The 23393-nt window shown below is 40.6% G+C and overlaps 2 protein-coding genes across 2 annotated transcripts; one reads left to right on the top strand and one right to left on the bottom strand.

Moving 5' to 3' along the window:
• Nucleotides 1-65: 65 nt before the first annotated feature.
• Nucleotides 66-8201, bottom strand: psmc6 (proteasome 26S subunit, ATPase 6). The gene is made up of 14 exons (XM_035617371.1): nt 8052-8201; nt 7522-7601; nt 7301-7340; nt 6723-6775; nt 6430-6497; nt 5936-6050; nt 5656-5743; nt 4474-4535; nt 4263-4386; nt 3274-3335; nt 2202-2322; nt 2039-2119; nt 485-556; nt 66-396 (listed from the first exon to the last, which is right to left on the bottom strand). Exons 1-14 carry the CDS (start codon nt 8134-8136, stop codon nt 278-280), a joined length of 1170 nt encoding a protein of 389 aa, XP_035473264.1. The 5' UTR covers nt 8137-8201; the 3' UTR covers nt 66-277.
• An 11956-nt stretch (nt 8202-20157) lies between these two features.
• Nucleotides 20158-23393, top strand: si:dkey-63b1.1 (B2 bradykinin receptor). Its single transcript, XM_035618511.2, has 2 exons — nt 20158-20236; nt 20909-23393. The coding sequence occupies exon 2, from the start codon at nt 20915-20917 to the stop codon at nt 21968-21970; it is 1056 nt and encodes a 351-aa protein (XP_035474404.1). The 5' UTR covers nt 20158-20236; nt 20909-20914; the 3' UTR covers nt 21971-23393.

Below are 23393 nucleotides of genomic sequence, written 5' to 3'. Positions count from 1 at the left end.
TGGCCCCTGCGGGGTCCATCACAGTGATCGGTAAAATAGATGAAAAACAACTCAGGACAGTGTGGTATATTTCAGTACATGAAGTTATTTTATACAAGTGGAACAGGAGTTACAGAGTGAAAGTCAATTTGTTGGCAACTGTCAGGACAAAGTCCTCTTTCATTGGTTGTTTCCCACAGACATAAACCTGTTGTCTCAGGTCTTTAAGCATAGAACACAGCAAATCCATGACAATGCAATGACAAAAATCAGGTAGAGAAAATGACTATGACAGTGTTTATACAGGCTTGTAGTCCAGCTTGGACTCAAGCTTCTTTGAATCTGCCACCTTCCGCACGGCTTTCATGAAGTCTTCCTGAGTGACGTACTCCCGGTCAGCGCGGATAGCAAACAGACCTGCAACCACACGACAGAGCCGTTAGTGGACAAGCAGACCAGGGAAATCCAACTAATGATGATACGGAAACACAGTTTCACATCTCACCTGCTTCTGTGCACACGTTTCTCAGATCGGCTCCATTGAAGCCGTCTGACAGCTTCACTATAGCTTCGTAATCTGAAAAAAAACAAGGGAAAGGTTCTGCTCTGCGAGTTTATCACTCATATAACTACACAGTTAGTTAGTTATGGAAGTCTATAGGGGACTTAATTCAAATGTTAACGGAATGTGAAAATGAATATGCAATAATCCAATTTTCATTTTCACATCCTTGTATGGGCATTCTGTGACTATATTAAAATGATAATGCATTTTGATAACAATATGAAAATTTAAATGATAACTCCATTTGACTTTTCATTTTCAAAGACCTGCTCTTCAGTGAACAATATTCAAATGTCAGTGCAAAACAAACAATGCAGCCTAATTTTCAATTCAAGCAAGCAATATGTAGGTCACAATTAAAATTAAAATACATTTCTAACCATTTGAAAATACAAACCATCTTTCTGAAGACCCACCTTGGTGAGGACTGGCAGATTGCATTTTCAAATTCAAGTTCTAAGAGCATGGTAACATGTAAATTCAAATGCTATGAATGGGGGGCCTGTTTTGCATTTACATATTGTCCACTGAAGTGCAGGTTTAGTCTTTGAAAACGAAAAGTCAAATGGAGTTTTCATTTAAATTTTCATATTGTTATGAAATTGCATTAGCATTTTAATCACAGAATGCCCATACAAGGATGTGAAATGATAATGAAAATTGGATTATTGGATTTTCATTTTAACTTTTACTCAAAAGACGCATACATTTGTAGAAAATTATAATGTTATTGTGGAATTACATTTTCAGATTTACATTATTTGAATTAAGTCCCCTATAGGCTTCCATAGTTACTCATGTGAGGCTAAACATTAACGCCACTGTGCAGGCTCTTCCAGTCACCCAATATGCAATAATACATAATTATTTGCAATATGATATATCCAAGAAATAATTGATACAACAAACATTCCTTACAAGTCCTGAACGTTACATGTGACATCTCAAGTCAAACAATGAATCAAAAATAAAGCTGTGGTAGATACATTTCCTCAGGTGTTTAAACTCAGAAGTTACATTCATTCTCTCAAATTACTCATAACCTGAATTTGTGCACAAAAGCACAGATAAGAATGGAAAATAAAAAGTGTTTACGAGATGCCTAAGAAATTATCAATTATCAACTAAAATAAAAGTACATGAACGGATCGCAATCCAAAATCAAAGTGTGTGTAAAAAACTGACCACTGAAATACACATCAGTGTGTGCACCTCCGATTCTGAAGCATCAAATCTGGATGAGGAACAGTGTGGAGGGGACGAGAGCTGACAAAATTATTCGGATAACTGAATTTCGTTGATGTGAGGACATGGAGTCATTTTGGAGGAACCCCTACAAATGAGGCTTTTAGCTAAAGGCAAAGTGATCATCAGATCACAGTGTTCTGTGTGATGACCCAGGGATCACGAAGGACAGAATTGATATTTGGTAAAAAAAAAAAAGTCAGTCACTAAATCAAGGCAGCAGAGGAGGGCAGACAGATGTTCACTAACCTATCTCTCCATGCTTGGTGATGGGACTCGAGTGGATCTTGAGGATGTCCAGACGAGCCTGTTCATTGGGCAGTTCGATGTCTAAAGAACACAGGAGGGAATTTGTTTTTTCTGTGTGTGTGGTTGTACAGATGACAACAGCAGGGACAAGAGGAGTTCTTACGAATTTTACGGTCCAGTCTGCCGGGCCGCAGCAGGGCGGGGTCCAGGGTGTCGGGTCTGTTGGTGGCCATGATCATCTTTACTCTGTGCAGTGTGTCGAAGCCGTCCATCTGGTTCAGCAGCTGACAGAACACGCACATCAAACAACTCAATCGCTTGAATCATTTATCTACAGCGCTAACTTTCATAGTTTAACCTATGACTACAGTAATAAGTCAAAACTCTCTCAAACACAGCTCCTGCTGTGCAATAAAGTTTCCAGAGTCAAACATGCTGCTCTCTGCATGTTTGTTCTTTTGAATCAGCTGTGACCCCGCAGACAGACTGTACCATGCTCCACCCTGTATATACAAGCTTTCTGTTCACTGCACAATGGTAAGGCGCTTTTAGCCTGTTTGCTATTTACATGTCAAGAATCTTACTTCTGTGAGTCACAATGAAACAAACGGGATTTAGGGTTTTAGGGTTTTAGGTCCAAGCAGTACTAGTAATGATAATTGGGAGGACAGGGATGAGGGTGTGTCTTTACAGCTGTTTTCCACTTGAAACTCTGACAGAATCTTTCGGTTTTTGCCTATTTGCCCCGATTGTGGAAATAGACTGGAGCCAGTTTCCAGGGGATGTCCTGCACAATGAAAACACTTGCTTAAGTTACTTTAACGGTGCAAGGTAGATGGTAAAACCATTTTACTCATAACTCATTCAATTTAGCTGCATGTTTCCAGATGTAATGACACTGAGGTTGACCTTCTTCATCACTGCGACTCTGTCTCTGCAACAGACACACTGGCTTGTCTTTTCTCTTGAAAAAGCAAAACTTTATGTTACAACGATCTATCTCTTTAAGGGTTACATACCACTGAGTGAAGGCGCAACAGAGAACAAGATGTGTCACAAATAAATGAAGTCACAGAGGGATTAAAGAATGTGGTCACATATAGAGGCTTTACAAAGTTATTTAGACCTCTTACTCTCTCACACACAGACGTCGCACATAATAATCCATAATCATGTTATATATTGTAGCACAATTGTTTTTGTATTGATGCCTGGGACATTACAGTGAAAGTTACCTCCATCAGAGTCCGTTGAATCTCTCTGTCAGCTGAGGTTCCCTCAGAGAAACGACGGCCGCCTATTGGCAAGAGCACACAAACATGACGAAGGATGTGGTGAGGATTTAGGTCACACAAAGTTCCAAGTCCAAGTCAAGTAATCAAGCCCGAGGGAGACAGATCTGAATCTTTGTGTTGATGTGAAGCTCCTAGTTTGTAATAATTGCATAACCAAGTTGACATAGAACCTTGTTCATTTTAAATCTACATATATATTACTCGTAAAGGAGGTTGTTTTTGGTGTTGTCAGTTCAGGATTGCGCAAAAACTAGGATGGGACACCAGAAAGAACCCAGTCCATTTTGCGGTGAATCCAGACAAAAGTGCGAATCCAGGATTTTTTTTAATCACTTTCTGTAACATTGAGAGATAGAGTTCTTTTTAGGGGGCTGAGTGTGTGTAATTTGGTGCTAATCCAAACAAAATCTGGATCTAGAAGAGTATTTCGCAACGGGGCGGTACCGCCCCCCAGGGGGCGTTCAGGGAATGAGGGGGGAAGCTGCAAGCATTCCTTTGGAAAGGGGGGCATTGAGGTACCCTTGGGGGTCGTTTGTTTCCAGGCAAGTTTACACCAAAGATTCACAATAATAAAAGTTAACAATTTAAACTACTTGCAAAAAACAGTGGTCAACATTAAAACCTGCCAGTTTACGCCACTGCAACTGGACGAGAGTGTTATGGAGTTAGAATTGGGTCATTAATACAGCGCACAAAAAAATGACTCACGAGTGATGCATGTGATTTCATTTTTCATTTTGTCTGAGTCTATTTTGACAGCTACAGCCTACAGGACTAATTACATGTTATTACAGTCCCAGGTATAATCTAAAGGAATCTTAAACCGCTTCAGAGAAAAGGCTGACAATAGTTGGGCCAATATTTGAAGCTACACCCAAAATAAAAATGTGAAGCCCCAGGAAAGACGACAGATTGTGAGGCGCACTCACCAATCGCATCGATCTCATCCATAAAGATGATGCATGGCTGGTGGTCCCTGGCATAGTTGAACATCTCTCTGATCAGCCTGGCACTTTCACCAATGTACTTGTCCACAATGGAGCTGGACACCACCTGCAGCACATGCACAAAACAAAAAAAATTAGCTGACTGATTGCACTGCATCTGGCAGGACTCCCTGACAGTGGAGCTGATACGCACCTTTAGGAAGTTGCAGTCCAGCTGACTAGCCACTGCTCTGGCAAGAAGAGTCTTCCCAGTGCCTGTTGCAAAGAAACCTCAATCATTAAATTCAAATGAATATGAAGTAGGGATGGGCACGAGTAGTAAATTCCAAGATCGAGGGATCGTATCAATTCCTTGAAGGCCAATCGAGTACTAATTTTTCTAAATCTATTTATTTAGAACGTAAAGGCATCTTTCTGCAGGAATAACGATACACAGCAATACAGCCTACCCAACACGTTATGCTTATTCTCAATCAAAACAGTCACAGTTATCCTTTAAGGATTTATTTTTTACAACCACAACAACAACCAAAAAAACAATTTCCTTAAAAAAATGTAATTAAATTCAAGGGTCACACCTTACTTGACTTAACGTCAAACAAGCGATGTAGGCCTGTAACGGTAAAAAAAAACAAAAAAAACTGAGGCTCAACAGAAAATAATATCTGAAAACCTAAATTGAATTAAATTCTTGCCCAGGAGATGCTCATGTGGACATGTTCAGGAGAAAGACGAGAACGCATTCTGTCTATGATCAGTCCCACTGTGGAGAAGGCACAGAGGTAACAGGTATCAGCAGGTGGTGGGTGTCCAGTGCCACTGCACTTGCGACGTTGCGGTCCTGTGCATGTCTTGCACAATCACCCCATCGTGTAGGTCAGATAACTTCTCTTGGATGGTCAGGCGAAGTGCTGGTTCCAAAAATCTATGGTTTTTGTGTCTCGGGTCAAGCGCAGAAGCAAGGAGTGCTGCGCGCATGCACAAACACAAAAAAAAACCCAACCCTGAATGCCTTTGTTCACCAATAACTTCTCTTGGATGGTCAGGCGAAGTGCTGGTTCCAAAAATCTATGGTTTTTGTGTCTCGGGTCAAGCGCAGAAGCAAGGAGTGCTGCGCGCACGCACAAACACAAAAAAAACCCCAACCCTGAATGCCTTTGTTCACCAATCGAGTTCATTTGAAACGAGGACTACTAGAGGAATCGATCACTCTCGCCCATCCCAAATATGAAGTATACACAAAGATATGCAAAAGATTCACAAACAGAAACAAATACCTGATGAAATGCATTCTCTGAAAGCAAACAAATGTGATGAAGTCACTGGTGTGTGATGTAGCCTAATAAATGTTGGAGTTTTTTCAGTAACCACTAACCTGGTGGCCCGTAGAGCAGGCAGCCTTTGGGAGGGATGATCCCCACTCTTTGGAAGAGTTCAGGGTTGGTCAGAGGCAGCTCAATCACCTGCCACGAAAAAGCAGCAACACAATTTTACACTCAATGGACACAAATCTTAAAAGGTAAAAAAAAAAAATATATATATATATATATATATATATATATAAATCCTGCAAATGCATGCATCACAATGCGACAAACAAAATCCCCCCCCAAAAATAAAAATGCATAACAACAACTTCATTGATGATGCTGTACCTCTCTCAGCTCACGGATCTGTTCAGACAGACCTCCAATCTCTGAGTAGGAGACACTGCCAGGGTCCTCATGGGACATGTTGTACACCAGAGGGTCCACCTCTCTGGGCAGGTACCTTTGAAAGAACAGGAAACACAGTGAGCAAACACCCATCACTCACAGTGTAATTATTTTTTTGCTTTTCATCAAACCTCTATGGCACATTTAACAGTACACAAAATTCACAGTTTCGGACATAGTGTATATCACTGCTGGATGTGGTTTTAGTACATCGGTAAAAACGTGCACAAGCTGTTCGTAGGCTGAAAATCTTTCTGTAAAGCACATTAACATAGGACACCAACACAAATGGGATGGGCCTGGACCTCAGCAGCTTGTCACCTCAGCTAAAGAATTTTTAACCCACACACGAAGAATCATAATGGCATGAGGAACATCTGCTGTGTAAAAACAGCAGTTTCACCCATTTCAAGTGATGATGATCAATAGCTTACCTCATTATAGTGAGCGTGGTCATGTCCAAAGCCACTCTGGTACCTGGCTTCAGCTGTGATTTGTCCAACTGGGATCAAAGATTTTATCCATTTGAGTTTACAGGTCATTATTTATGTATATGTTATAATGAAATATATATATTTTTTAATTCTCCTAAATTCTCCTGGCAGCAAATTACTCATAAGGTAAAATGAGTAATTTAGATAGAAAGGTTGTGTCCTAGATCAGAACAGGCTCAGACACCCCAGAGAGAAATGATACATTACAGGACACCTGATACTCTGAGTATTACCTGTCTGCGGCATCCAACCACATATCGGGGGCCATTGGTGGCCTTGACGATGACTAGAATAAGAGGGGGGGAAAAATCCCTTTAGCATCACATGTCAAAGAGAAGCCAGGTTTAACATGTCACGTGGGAACAGGCGGTTTTTAAGTCTGTGTGCCTTTGTCATCATAGATGGAAAAAAATATTTAGCAAATATGTGTTACCTGTTATTTTCTGCTATAGCATTAAAGGGATAGTTCAGTGCTGGATATAAGTTGGAGCAGTAATACATGGCGGAAGTACTCTTGAAAAAAAAAGTGCAAACTTAAACGGCTGTCTGGCGGCAAACTAAAGCAGTAAAAAAATACATCCTTCAGCATACAATTGAACAGATTAGGTGATGTTTAAAAATGAGGCGTAAAATACAGATAAGGTAACATTAACTATGCATAAGTACCTCATACAACCCCACTTCAAAATCCTTGAACTATCCCTTTAAGGTTGATAGCATTTACCGATTGAGTGTATCCCTTAGTCTTAAATTATCTTACTGGTACAATATCTGACATCACACCTGTAAATGGATTTAAGAGGGAACTTACATTTCTCCTCAGTCAGCTGTTTGAGCACTTCTCCAACAATCTGCAAGAAACCAGACAATGCTGTGATTAATACAATAATCAGCCCATTGTTTCCCTTTTATTACTTAGAAATAGGCATGGATACTCTTCTGATAACTCTGAGTTTAATGATGTAAGCTCGTTAACCCAGAGCTGCACTCCCCAGACCTGACACGTAGAGACGTGACAGAGACTGCTGTTACCTGTCCGACACTCTGCAGGGCCTTCAGGTCGTTCTCGGACTTCTCATACTGTTTGGTTTGTTCTCTCAGCTGCTCTCTCACTGGGAAACACAGACAACAATAAACACAAAATCAGAGTAAAGCTGTGAGTCACAGTCAAATAAATACTGCTTACTGTTTGAGTTAACGTTAGCTGTCTGAAGTTAGCTTAGCATAAAGCTCCTGATAGCGTTGACAACACAAGTACAAATCGTCACATATCAAAGTAAATGCTGCACAGGATGTTGTTTACTGACAGTAACTAGTCAATGCAAAGCTTTCAGGCTGTCTGGTGGTAGTCGAGTCTGTCATCTTGTCGTAAGCCAAGTTAGCACTGCTATCGTTTATTGCTCTTTCCTCCATTCATTTCTACGGAGATGCTAACTGCATGACAAAGCACTTACTACCTACCCAGCTAGCTAATGCTGTTTACCCACTAACCTGAACCTCATCACAGCAGACTATGTATATTACTGGTACTCCACAAACGACCGAGTTAAAAAGTCTCTTACATTCTTTTAATCGCCCGTCAACCTCTTTGTGTTCGAGTAATTTTTTCCTGTAATCCTGCAGCGCTTTCTCTCTGCCGTCCGCCATGATGCCCTACTGAATGCTGGGTAATTCTTTTTCTTCTGAGTTGCTAGCAGACTGGACACTTTACGGCACATTGCTACCTCCCCATAGCAGTGGCGCCGTCAAGGCGGGGCCAGGGGGGGCTGCGTGGCCACCCCTGGCGAGTTGCAGTAGCATATGCATAATATGCTACATGTTGGTGAAATGCTGCTATCTGATACTTTACATTAGGTACTATTTATTTAAATCAATGAAGTATATTTTTCATAATAGTTAAAAAGTAAAGTTTGGTCTAGCCCAGCAGCTGTAGGTGCACTTCATTATTGTATTTGATATATAATATAGCAGCAGAATTATGGTCAATTCTGCTTTTATTTGATATTTTACATCTAAATATATGAAATATATTTCTAATTATGTACTATTCATGTAAATCAATACAGTCTATTTTTTAAATAATAGTTAAATAGTATATAGTTAGGTCTAAGTGCCATGGGTTTGAAGAAGCAGGACCCAAATGAAGGTAAAGGGGGAAAAGGAGTATTTCATAACTAAGGTAACAAATAACAGACTTACAGACTTTAAAGGAAAAAGAAACAAAACCCAACTCTCCAAAACTCAAATCCAAAACTCAAATATGAACTACAACGGTACAATAGAATTCCTGAAATTTCTTGGAGTGCCACTGCCCCATAGATCTATTATATACTAGTTAGTGAGTGGCTCCCATAGTCTGCAGTTGTAAAAGAGTCGCCTGTGAAAATTGTTAACAGTACATCCCGAGCTGTAAACATGGTCATTACTCTTTGTATTGTATATTTTAACTCATGGAGTTTTAATCACTGTAAAACTTTTCCAAAGCTCAGTAAAAGTCCCAAAAAGTCATATTTCTCTCAGTGACATCGTCGCCGTGCAACCATCAGGGTACCCACGGTCATGTTGTGTCTGGGGAATGAGGATTCTTGCTAAGTTACAGTAAATGTAATATGGTGTACTGTTAACAGGTGAAACTGACGTGCTGGAAGTGATTAGGTGATCCCAGGTCCTCCACAGGCACCGCACGCTGCACGTGGCGCTTCCGAGCAGACGGCACTGGCGCCATCCCCAGGTTGTAGCAGACCATTTTTGGTCAGACAGAAGTGGCATGCTACACAAGCAGACCTCAATGAGGGCGCCGTTGTCATGCTGATGGATCCACAACTTCCAAAAGCAATTTGGCCTATTGGAAGGTACACCCAAGTGCAGATTGACACATCAGATCTGCCAACGTGCAGATCAAGGACAAGGCCTACACCAGTCCAGTGGCACGGAATTGGTTTGTAGTCCTCCCTGTTCCTGAAGTAACAGAAAACAGTATTCCAGCTACAAACACACCAACATAGATGCCTTTCAAGGAAGCAAATGTACTCCTTACATTTGGTGGCAGCTGTTTGAAAGGTCTGGACTGTGATAATGGGAAGTTTAGAGTTTATTGGTTTATAGTAGTTTTACTGGTATATTAGTTGAATCACCTGATTCTCACCCCTCATGGGTCTTACTGGCTGATACTTCTTGTAGACAACAGAGACACTGAGGCTCAGCAGCTGGGTTTTTGAAGGAGCTGATGTCGGTTCATGATGTTCTGTAAGTATTTGTTATGTAGGGGTATGTGTTTTTGTTGTGTGTGTGTCTCCTCCCTGTCTTTCTCCAGGTTGCTGCACCAGTGACTGATTAAGTGAGCACAGGTATGCACAGCCCTGAACCCTCACAGACTTAAGGGATGTCACCTGGTAAGTGATTGAGTGAGAGAATCTGAGATACGCTAGGAGAGAGAGAGAGAGAGAGAGAGAGAGAGAGGGAGAGATTTGATTTTTTTAAAAACAATGTTTATTAAGATTTACCAGAGAATATCACGGCCCTCTACAAATTAAATGAAAAAAAAACACAGAACAACAACAACACAGAACAAAAAAATAACAGAATAAATCAGGTCATAAAAACAGAGTGAAAGATGAGCTCTCCCTCCTTCACTGAACACACAGCCGTGGTGAAACACCACTGGTTTAAAAACTCTTGTATGTCGTCCATCAGAGAGTGGAACCCTGAAATCCACTCTCACCCTGGCTCTTACCAGAGACACGTACATTTTTGTCAGCTCGTGTCCGGACACATTCCCTATCTTGTCTTTCCTGCTTTTATAAATCGACAATTTGGCCTGACCAACCAAAAAATTCAGCAACGGCCACTTTTTAGCATCTTGTTGTCTGTAGCCAGCACCAAAAATAAAAACAGTCTCCGTAAACACTTCCCCAGAGTCGAAAAACACCTCTTTTTAAAATGTTAAAAAGAGGTTCATTTTTTACACATCAGCAGCTCTAACTATAAGCTTTATCAAAGAGGAAGGTTTTAAGTTTATCTTTAAATGTAAAGAGGGTGTCTGCCTCGCTGACACAAACTGGGAGCTGGTTCCTGCATTTACAGAGCGAAGTGATCTATTGGGATAATATGAAACTAGGAGCTCTGTAAGATATGATGGAGCTTGATTATTAAGGGCTTTGTAGGTTAGGAGCAGGATTTTGAATTCTATTCTGAATTTTACAGGAAGCCAATGCAGAGGCCTTAACACTGGAGAAATATGATATCTTTTTCTAGTTCCTGTCAGAACTCGTGCTGCTGCATTTTGGATTAACTGGAGGCTTTTCACAGACTTATTGGGGCATCCTAGCAGTAACGAATTACAGTAGTGCAGTGATTTTCCTCAACGGAATCGCCTCAGGATACCGAGTGGAAACACACATTATTGTCAACAGGAAATGATTACCTGACTTTGTTCGTGCCAAAGGGCCGCCACAGTCAACAATGTATTGTTCAAATGTCTCCCCAACAGCGGGAATAGGACACAAAGGGGCCGGACGCACTACCTGATTCGGCACCTTGGCACGTGCGTCAAGTTCTGCAGAAACGTACCACATCCGCCTTCAAACCTGGACAAAAGAGATGTTTTAAGATACGGTCATACATTTTAGTAACACCCAGATTACTCGACCATATATGCTCTTGTGCCAACTCTAAAACCTGCTGTCGGCAACCAGTGGGGACCGCGATATGATAAATAGTAGCCCATCCATCTGCATCTGGCTGTGAGACCCATTTACGCATCAGTACACCATTATCAACTGGATAGGATTGTTTCTCACCACACCCACCATCAGCAGTCATGGTAAAACACTTAGGACGAGTCACTTTTTTGGCACTGATAAGTGCATCACTGGTAGGTGGAAAGGTCACCTTACAGTCAGTAGCCGACCCTGTCTCACTCTTGGGGAAGCAGTTCACCACCTCACCAACAGGAGGCAACCGATCCCCAGACAATACAGAAACGAACAGGGAGTCAGACAAATCAACATTCTTGCAACAAGTTCTGCAAAGCAGCGACCCATGTTGTTTTCTGTGTTTTCTTTATTATTAAATTATTCAGATATTTGTTCAACAAACGTCTCCCATCCCTCCTTCTGCCACTTAACATCACTGGTTACTCCCTAATCCATATTAGATCTGTGTGATCTGTGTCAGATCATCTGTTGATTTTCCCCCAGTCTGTCCTGAGTCGTCGGTTCCTGTTGTCTTCCCCGGTCTGTTTCTGCTGTTTACCCCGAGTCTGTTACTGTGATTGTCTCCCTGTCTGTCTTTGTGATTTTGTTCCAGTCTGTTCACTGTGATTTTTCCCCTGGCTCCAGTGTTTCAGTTTTCCTTTTTACTACCTAGTGTGGACACCCTTGTTTGGATTTTTGAGTATTTGGTTTTATTATTAAATATCCCTTTTTGCCACATCCTTCATTGACACACTCCTTTTGAGGCAAAATGAGTAAAACCTAGCAAGCCACACAGGCTTCACGCAGCACGTCAGCTGTGAGCCTGCACACCACGCAGGAGGAGAAGAGAGAGGCGAGAGATCCCAGAGTCTCCCCCATGCCTTTAACTCCAGGAGCTGAGTGAGCACATCTGGGTAATGAACAAGGGTAATGCTCAATAACTGGGCTTACTTTACATGTTGGATGGGTGTTTTATTTTTTTAAAGAGCTTCAAGGGGTAGTAAGCAATTTTGGAGAAAGCCTGTCTTACTATCACAAGAGTTGATAGAAAATAAATTAAAAGCCTTATTGGGCCAAGGCAGCTCCCATAAGGAGCTCCATGGTCTACAGACATGCTATCTGAATATATTCCATTAAAGACTTTCTGCGATCTATTTATCAGATTGCTTTCCATCCAGGCACCTGCTGATTTTTTTAATCCATAACACTCCTGAGTATTTTAAACTTCAACAGAAATAGACAGACAATCACTGATTGCAAAACATTCGTCCACTACCTTCCTGTGTGGCTGTTATAAATCTGTCAATCCAAAAATAAATATCACCTCCATTTGATTGAAGTCTTTAGAATTGTTAGCAATGGCCCTTTGTTGGACGCAGTGATACATTATATCAATCTATAATTTTTTTGTGCATTCTAGAATATCAATCTATACTTTTCTTGGGCATGCTTACATTTATCTGCTTGTATGTGTCAAACAGGGTTCATTTATGCAAGAGATCATACTTTGAGGTTTTGGTCAATTAAAGGAAAGGAAAGACCTCACCTCAAAAAAATACCAGCATTGTACTGTACAGTTTTTGTCCTCTGTTCTGGGAGTAGTTGTGTTACACTTGCTGCTAGGAAATTAATGTGGAGTGATTATTAAATGTTGGTGTGTCAGCATGCTTATTCCCCTTCCACATATGCTGACCTATGATGCTGACTCATGTTCATTTGTATTCACAAATGGTTTATTTTAACACACCGTGTAGTAGAAAGGAAGTAATGAAGGAAGTAACTTTCTACCTGGACAGGAAATGAAAGGTAGGAAAGGAGATTATAAATCAGGCACACCTGTGAGCTGAAACCAGAGGGAAGGTCTTAACCAAAGGAAAACATGGAGGAGGACAGACTGAAGGAGGAGTGAGAGTAACCAAAGGAGAAATTAGCAAGTAAATCTAGCTTTTGGACAAATAAATAGTAAAAGCTAAGGAAACAGACAAATCATGGTAAACAGAACTTTGATGGACCACTAACACCACCATAAAGGGAACGTGCTGATCTTAGGAGTGGGTTTTAAAGATTGACACTTGCATCTTCAAGTATTTCTGTGGACCTGCTGGAACAGCTTTGGGACCTCCTGGCTGTGGTGGAAGTAAAGAAAGCTAAGTCAAGACTCCAATCTTTAAATTCTCCTGGCTGCCTCTATATCCCTGCCACCCCCGCACAAACACATATACATTCATCCTCCTCACACAAACACCTTCATATTTTCGTGAACTGAACTCCACACACACCTAATTCTCCATATGAATGGAAAGACTGCTTATATTTGAGTGCCTTATTTACATTTGTTTATAATTTGTTAAAATTAAGAGACAGGGATTTTGACTCTGATTGATTTACCTGTTTGATTGTACTGTAATATAGATGAGTATACTTTATTTTTTGAATCTAATTTGATGTGACATTGTGTAGCCAGGGTAGAAGTCTGGGTTTTGATTTTTGGTTCAAGTTACAGGGATATAACTTTTTATTTCTCCTGTTTGGTGCCCAACGACTACTTTGTTCATTGTTAGTTTACCTACGTTAAAACCATCAAACAGCAGTGAAAACTGTCAAATAAACTGGAAAACCCCAAAATGGGGATACATCAGCAAGAGGTTTCAACTCAGATTGGCTGAATACTAACTGAATACTTGGACTCCTCTCAAACATCAAGCCTTCCTGTATGAAGTCATCCTCCCTGGATAACTGATCTGTTGAACGTCAGTTTCTGTAAATGTTATTATAAACTGCTATTATGTGAGCATATTTTGAGTTTGTTTCAGACTGTGGAATTGCTAACACTTTCAGAAGGAGTGGTTTTATCAGCCCTTCTATGGTCTGTTACTTTTATCCAGTGCACACCACAGTCAGTATTAGATAGAAAGTGGGCGGCAGTGGCTCAGGAGATTGTCATCCACAAACTGGAAGGTCGATGGTTCGATTCCCGCTTCCCCCAGCCACCATGGTGAAGTGTCCTTGGGCAAGACACTTAACCGTTGATTGTCTGTAAAGGCTCTTCTGGCAGTGTATGAATATGACTGGAAAAAGTGCATTAAATAGCAGCACTGTATGAATGGGTGAATGTATATATATATATATATATATATATATATATATATATATATATACACACACACACACACACACACACACACACACACACCTTTTAGTTTCAGGTATTCCTCCAGGGATTTGCTCCCATACAGTCAGGAACATTATTGTGGTTCAACACTGATGTTACCTGACGAGGCCTGGCTCACAATTCATCCCAAAGGAGTGGGATGAGGTTGACGTCAGGGCTCAGTGCAGGTCAGTTATTCCACTGACTGTGACATTTCCTTTTCCAAAAGGTCAGGTTTTTTTTCAAAATGCTGTGTTTTGTGAAATGTTGTGTTTTGACAAAGGGCCACCATAGCATACAATATTGTTGAGCAACAGTGAGCAAAGCCGTAGTCTGTTGACATCTGGTAACAGAAAGTAATATGGTACTGTATATTGTTTAGGAGAACTTGAGTGGTACATTCCCCTAGCAGAACAAAGGAGAGCAGAGGTCTTATTAGGCAGATGAGGGAGACTGATGAGGAAATGCAATTACTCCAGGATGTCTGCTAAATGTTTGAAAACCTGCGCCATCAAATCTGTCATCATTCAGCACAACACTCACACTGGTGCAGTGGGTGTTTCCGGCCAGCTCTCTGTGTCCTAACATGTGTACTATATATTCTGTTTTACACAATGGCCACCTAGATTTCTCCAGCTAACTCGTTGTGATTGGCTGGAATTTATTTTCATACATGTTTGATATTTGTGTAAATCTGAAAGGCCAAACTGACTAAAAGGAGTTGTGAGATTTGCTATCTGAGCATGTGGTCTGGATGGAAACCAAAGATAAAAAATACAAAATATATTTTGAAAACAGCATGGGGCCCTCCCCTGCTCTCCAGTCCCTGTCTGACACACACTTGGTGTATCAATCATCTCTGGTGATGAGTTGGTCTGCAAAGCAGTGCAGCTGCCTAAACTGATTTGACTAAGGATGGAAGGAAGGAGAGTAAACAAAAGATGGTGAGAGGCAGAGGAAGCTGAGACAAGGACAAGACTGGAAACCATTACACTCACTTCATGCCCATTGTAACCCACAGAAAGTGAACCTCACAATGTCATTGCAGCATCTTAATTTGACTCACTGAACCTGGTTCAACTGTTTAGTATTTTTTCACCTGTCTGGCAAAAGAAAAACCTCTTTCCTGCCTTGCCAGATGGACAGTATATGTACCTGCTCTCCAACCTCAGCTTACACAATACATGCCTCTTCTGCCATAACAGGAAATTGCTACACATTGGCTAAATGAGCTGATTAGGTTTAGAGCCCAAATCCCCCTCCCATCTCAACTTCTATGTAGAGATCAAATAGCATGTCATTGGCTGTTAAGCATATAATATCAAATTCTGGGACAAAAAACTGAAGCATTTCACGCGGATATTTTCAAAAGCTAAGACACTTGACAACAATGACGACAACTACTACCCAGAGATTACAGCTACAAAAATGGAATGTTTATTTATTTTGCGCTTTTCAAGTCATAGCAACCACTCAAGGCATTTTAAAACCTCTTCGAAAACATTCATACTTTATTGACCCAGAGAAGGTGTCGCCATTTGGCTGTGTGCATTTTTTTTCTGTCTCACATTACAAATGAATTTAATGTAATTATGTTTTTGACTTCTGTATGAAAAATTTTACTACTTATTGAAAATTTTCAATTAACTCAGGATGTTCTATTGGGTTATTAACCCACATCAAGGATCCTATAAAACACATATTTCTTTCAAATCTTTATATTCCCTCGAAAATTGATGAAAGATGTTGGACCCTGCCATGAAAATAAACAATTGTTTTAACAAATATTGGAGTCAGGTGTGTTGTTTTTACACGTTTGATGATTTCCTTTTTATTTTTAGTGGTTTAGTGTTATTACTAAATAACCGCCACCGCACAACTACAACAGTTCTTATACCCCACACAAATTGATGATCTTGTTGACAGTACAGCAGCCTCATTGAGTACCACTCTCGTCTCTGTCGCCCCTCTGAAAAAGAAGATGGTTAAACAAGGGAGGATAGCTCCTTGGTACAATGCACATGCTTTAAAACAGACATCACATAGGTTAGAAAGGAAGATAAGATAAGAAGCCTTTATTGTCATTACATTACAATGAATACAACGAAATTGCAAATGCCCCTCCCAGCAGTGCTTAAAGCACACATTCGTATATAACATAAAACATACACAGTCAACCACATTGCACATCGTATTACCAGCATTCATCACAAAATCATAAAACAAGGGCAGGTAGGTTGTGATGAGCAGTAAATATATTGCACAGATCTTAATAAAATAATATAATATTGCACAAAATCAAATCTTTGCTACCAAGAGTTGGAGGAATAGACTGTTCAGTAGAGCTTTTCATCTCTGTGAGCCTGGCTACAGTGCTGAAGAGGAACCCAGTTATTTTTATTTTCCTCTATTAGTGAAGAATATGTGATTCTGGCATTTTATCAGCCCTTCTATGGTCTGTTACTTTTATCCGGTGCACACCATGGTCAGTATTAGATAGAAAGTGGGCGGCAGTGGCTCAGGAGATAGTCATCGACAAACTGGAAGGTCGATGTTTCGATTCCCGCTTCCCTCAGCCAGCATGCTGAAGTGTCCTTGGGCAAGACACTTAACCGTTGATTGTCTGTAAAGGCTCTTCTGGCAGTGTATGAATGTGACTGAAAAAGTGCATTAAATAGCAGCACTGTATGAATGGGTGAATGTGACTTGTGCTGTAAAACTTTGAGTGGTCAATAGGACTAGAAAAGATATATATATATATATAAATATATACAGTCTTGTATTAGTACAGTATTGACCATTTATTGTGCATTTCCAGTCTCTTCAGTGAGACAACATCAAAAGCAGCACAAAAGATCAATTATATGTATGTATATATATACACACACACACACATACACATACACACACACACACACACACACACACACACACACACACACACACAAATCTTTTAGTTTCAGGTATTACTCCAGATTTTGGAACCCGGCTGCAGGGATTTGCTACCATGCAATCTTCTATTAGTGAAGAATAATAATAATGACAATATATTGAATTTCTAAAGCGCTCTTCAGTTACCCAAAGCGCTCAATAATATGTGATTCTGGCATTTCGAAGGGTTTTCTTACATGTAATTTAACTATTTTCCAGTCTAGGTGAGAATCATCTTGATTATTCGAACGCCACTTCCTTCTAACATACGTGACATCTGTTTTAAAGCACGTGTTTGTACATTAGTCCATGGAGCTATCCTCCTCTGTTTGACTGCCTCCTTTTCAGAGGGGCGACAGTGTCGAGTCTGGAACATAGCTGCACTATCAACAACATGATCAATTTGTGTGGGAGTAAAGTTTTGATAACTATCCTGCACTGTATCGGCACATGGCAGGGGAGTAAATAACGATCCGATTTTTTCCTTGAATATACTTTCAGAGTTTTCTTATAGACACCTGCTGATATAGAACTTTTCTCCAAATTCAGTAAAGTTAATAATTGAGAATTCAAATGTAACTAAGTATTGATCGGACAGAGGGTTTTGAGGAAATATTATTTGCTTTTCAATTTCTATGCCATATGTCAGAACAAGGTCGAGGGTGTGATTAAAACAGTGAGTGGGTTTGTTTACATGTTGAATAAAACCAATTGTGTCTAACTGAATTAAAGGCAGAACTAAGACTATAATTGGCAACATCCACATGCATGTTGAAATCACCCACTATAAGGATTTAACTGTGCTAAGCACCAACTCAGATAAAAGTCTGAGAATTCAGATAAAAAGTAAGGGGCTGGTGGACGATATACAACGACTAGAATAACTGTTTTTTGACATTTCCAGCTTGGGTGTCTAAGGCTAAGAGTTAGGCTTTCAAAGGAGTTAAAACTATGTGTAGGTCGAGGGTTGAGCAATAAGTTTGATTGTAAAATTGCTGCTACCCCTCCTTCTTGGCCTGTGGTCCGAGGAATATGAGTATTATTATAAGAGGGAGGTGTTGATTCATTTAAACTAATATTCTTCTGGCTGTAGCCAGGTTTCAGTCATATAGAATAAATCAATGTGATGATCAGTTATCAGATCATTCACTGACAAAGATTTAGATGGGAGTGACCTAATATTTAATAATCAACATTTTATTGTTCTATTTTTAGGTTAATTTATTGGATTTGTTTTGAAGGTTTGTGTGAATCAAACCACTTTTATTTGCCATTGGTTTAGATTGTTAAGGTGGTCTGGGGGCAGAAATGTCACGGGTTTGACCATCTAGGTAACTCAGTCAGGTTTCTAGAAATGAGAGCTGCACCATCCAAAGTAGGATGAATGCCGTCTCTTCGCATCAGACCAGGAATTCTCCAAAATATGCGCCAGTTATCTATGAAGCCCACATTGTTATCTGGACACCACCTCGACAATCAGCGGTTAAGTGATGATGTACGGCTATACATGTCATCACTGTTCAAGTTAGGCAGGGGTTCTGACATTGCTTTTGCATAAGTACACACCAAATCAATATTTATCTTTGTGACCTCCGATTGGCGAAATCGGGTGTCGTTACTCTCTCCTTGTCATGCCCACCTCTCCTCTGTCCCCCATTTTTCGCCACTCACCCCTCCCCTTTTGTTGGAAGTCTTTTAGAGAGGTGTTCATTTAACTTCTTGGTTCGTTTGGGGTTTGTAGTTTGTGTTACTGTTGAATTGTACTGACAGTTTGACCTTGTGCAAGAGTAAGAAATGCTTTTCTGCCATTAGAAAATGCCTGCTTCTGAAAACTGGAAAATGTGGTCTGCCTAATGGTCTTAAGGAGACCACCCCCCCTGTAATGCTTTGATTTGCTGTCTGTTTCTTCAGCAGCCATCATTAAGGCAAACTGAGTGTTCAGTCAAACATCTAGAAACACATAAGCCCATGTATGAATCAAGGGCTAAGATAAAATGAATAAGCAGATCTGTGATATCAGCACGTGTGTTCTTATTAGATTTCTTTAAACCTGTTTCTTGCCCTAAAATGCTTATTATTTTATACAGTCTTATGTGTTGACTCGGGCAGTAATTCCCTCCCATGAATCTGTGAATATCATTCCAACTTTAACGGACTCCCACACCAACTGTCTCTTCTTGCAGCTGTAATGCTCAGAGTGTGTTTATTTTCTCCATAACCATGAAGTCTTATCTCCAAATCTAATGATGTGACGTAGTAGGCCCTTGTTTTCGCCTCGTTGCCTTTAGCTCCATAGTATCGGAGCTCCATTGATAATGGAGTTACGCGCGTAACTCCGTGTGAAAAATAGCAGAGTTGATCTAACTAACTCAGAACTGCTTTTCTGAAACCGTAATCTCAGAGTTTCCCATCTGAGAGTAGATCAAGTCAGAGTTGAGGTTTAAGTTCAGAGTTTTTTAAACCTGCTTACACCCCTGTAAAACCACTTCCCTCTGATGTTGACTCTCATCCAGCTGTGATGCCTCAGCAGTTGCTGGAGGACTTTTATTTATTTCACACAACACATTTTCCTCTCCTGGAGACAATAATGACAGATCACATTCAGTCCCACAATGTTTGGACATTTGAGGCTCATGCTTCCGATACAGAAGCCAAAAATACAGCTGTGTGTGACTAAGCCCTAATAGACAGTTTATCACCAGTCACTGAGTCAGGGAATGAAGTGAAAGTGTAATGCTTCCGGACAGTGAATGCCATTTAGGTGAGCAAGAACAAAGCACTGTAGCTGTAGGGGGAAGAACAGATGGACATTTTGAATGACGACACAGTGAGGATCTCATGGGTCTGCACGTATAAAACCCACCAGCCTCCCGATGCTCACTTCAGAGCAGGCAAGATCCCCATGGTGATTATCTGCAGGGTCTGAACATCAGGCAAATCTGGATAGATCTGGCCCAGCCACGGAAATTAGGTGAGTGTTTAAGAAGCTTTACGCAAAGTAGATAGAAAGGAAAGTGTATTTCTTGGAAGTTTATGACTATTAATTTGTGTCTTGTTTGGGAGGAAGAACACTAGATATTTTCATTTATAGCTGTTCATGAATAAAACAATTCATGAATCATGTTTATAATAATGGAAAAAATATCTGTAGCAAACTTTTATGTGAATATTAGACTAAAAGTAAAATCTTAATTTATGTGAAAAGGATTTGACAAGTCTCAGAAGTTTCATCACACCGCAAATTACAATGTCAATAGGAAAACAGCTTAGTTGTAGTAACCTAAAATTGCATTTATTTTTGTCCACATAAGTTTGTAGTTATTGTGTGCTGCTGAAGTCATTGCCCTACTTGGAATAGAGGGGCATATTCAGTCAAATATGGCCAAAGCTTTAATTATGAGAAGTCTTGATTATCACAGGCCATCCAAGGCCATTTTTACTTTCCCAGTTAAATTAAAGGTTGTCCAGTTTGATGCACCCTGCCTGACAACAGGGGTTATACCCTTCATCCTTGTTTTATATATTGTCTCTCTTTTCTTCTCTTTGTAACGTCTGTTTTGAAAAGTATTTCAGTATTAAATATAATCATTGCCTGCTTGGTTATGATGACATTACTTTGACTACAAATCATTGTGATCCACAGTGTTCAATGGTCGTGAATGCATCAGACTGGTTGGTCCCAACTGTGGGTCCAGAGTCGGACTCCTGCAGTAACTACACTGAAGCTTGGCTGTGGCTGTCCTCCCTGCAGCCAGCTTACCTGGGTTTAATCAGTGTCGTGGGGTTGGTGGGGAACGGCCTGGTTCTCAGTGTGTTTTGCCTGCAGAGGAAGTCCTGCACAGTGGCCGATATCTACCTGGGGAACCTGGCGGCTGCTGACCTGGTCCTGATGTCCTGCCTTCCCTTCTGGGCTGTCACCATCGCCCAAGGTTACCAGTGGGACTTTGGAGAGGTCCTTTGTAAGCTTGTTAATGTGGCCATCTCTATGAACTACATCTGCAGTGTTCTGTTCCTCACGCTGGTCAGTGTGGACCGCTATCTGGCTCTGGTGAAGCCCATGAGCCCCAGTCGTCTGAGGAGAACTTCATGGGCAAAACGTATCTGCCTGGGGATCTGGAGCCTGTGCTTCCTCTTCAGTCTGCCCATCCTGCTCTTCCGCACAGTAATGCACGTAGAGGATCCCGGTGTCAATGCCTGCATTCTATCCTACCCCCACCCGGGATGGAGTTTGCACCACAACATCACCAGTAATGTGCTGGGATTTCTAATTCCTGTTCTGGTAATTGTTTACTGCACTCGTCACATTGTGGCTGTGCTGAACAACAGGGGAGCCAGAGGACTCCCCGAGCTGAGGGCAGAGAGGAAGGCCACCTACTTGGTTTTGGCCGTGCTGGCTGTCTTCCTCTTCTGCTGGACACCACACCAAGTAATGCGGTTTCTTGACACTTTGGATTACTTCCAGGTCACGCCCGGATGCCTCTGGGGTCATGTCCTGGACATCGGCATCCAGCTGTCGACATATCTGGCATACAGCAACAGTGCTGTTAACCCATTCCTATTTGTCATTGTGGGGAAGCATTTCAGGAGAAAGACAAAGGAAGTGCTTGGAAAGACTTTAAACCCCTGGTCTAAAGACCTGAGTGTGAGCTTCATTTCAATGAATACACTCAATGAAACACAGCGTATAAATCTTGAAAAAACTTGAAAAATCTTTACCATAACAATAATATAATCATGGCCAGTGGCTGTAGGGACCTCTTCAGTACACACAGTGACCTGTGATTTAAAACATGAGCATTTTAAGGTATTGAAAAAAGATTTTTTAAATAACAATGGACTATTATCACCTTATGAGAGTTCTGGAGAAGTATTTTCCTGTGGTGATTATTAAGTTTATAAGAAATTGTTTACAAAATGTTGCTTGTTTACACATCCAGCAGACACAGTGACACAGAAGCACTAATCTGGAGTCTTGTTTGTATCTAGCTGCTGAATGTTGTCATCACCACTCACCCATTCACCCATTCGTACAGCGCTGCTATGTACTGTGCTTTTTCTGTCACATTGATCCACTGTGGAAAGAGAACATCCTCCTCCTACTCCTCGGACAGACTCTTGATGCAGTCCCCGCCCCTGATATGGAACAGAACACTTTGCCTGATGCAGTTCGACAGAGCTGCTGAAACAACAAGGAAAGGCTAGAGCAGTTAACGTGATCAAAATGCAAAAGCTGATTTGTATAGATTTTAAACATTAAAAATCGAATTTAGTTCATGAGAGCTGAGGTCATAAAATTAGAACACTGAGCAGAAGGACTTCTGTGTGGTCTGTCTGAGGGTGATGTAAGGGTGTAATTTTGATCTTATTTGATTAAACTGAAATATGCTGATTAGTGCAACTTTAACTGAAGCTTCTGGTGACGCAACAGGGTATGCACTGATCTGATGTGTGTCCATTTCATGTTGAGCTCTAATTCCTGGAGACCCTTGTAGTGCAAATACTGACAAATAGTCCACTTGTCTTTGTGCCTTTGTCCTTATTTTGTTGATGTGCTGATATTAATTATGATCTATAAAAGACTAGTTTCCAGTCGTAAAGATTTATGATATAACTGATGCTAAATATAGCAAATATAGCAAGATTTTTTTTTGTCTCTGAGCTTTTCCTGTCTATCACTGGATGACATTTTATGAAGCTTAACTATTTAAAACCTGCACTGTTAAAGAAACTTACGGACGATTGATTAAGTGAAGAAAGGAAAGGCGATATAATTCTTGAAAAAATCTGTTTAACAATGTGTAATAAAAAAAGATACAATTGTCATTTTTAACCAACCTATGTTTTCTCTTGTATGGATACAGAAGGTGTTTTGACAGTTTTAAGTGCTCATGTTAGATTTGTAATAGTCGCTTGATTGTGCAGAACACAAGTGTAGAGTCACAAGAACGTTTTGAAAATGTTTAATGAAGAACAGAATAAATTAATTAACACATACAGTAGTTATCAGACCCCCAAGTTCTTATAGAGAAGATGATCCAAATTAATTCAATACTCTGGTCTGATTGAATCCAGTTGAACAGGAGCTTTTACCGTCAGCAAATCATGTTTCTGGGTTGTAACACAATATC

The sequence above is a fragment of the Scophthalmus maximus genome, chromosome 18, assembly GCF_022379125.1.
Source record: "Scophthalmus maximus strain ysfricsl-2021 chromosome 18, ASM2237912v1, whole genome shotgun sequence".
NCBI classification, from domain to species: domain Eukaryota; kingdom Metazoa; phylum Chordata; class Actinopteri; order Pleuronectiformes; family Scophthalmidae; genus Scophthalmus; species Scophthalmus maximus.
This window is presented reverse-complemented; position numbering and strand designations above follow the sequence as displayed.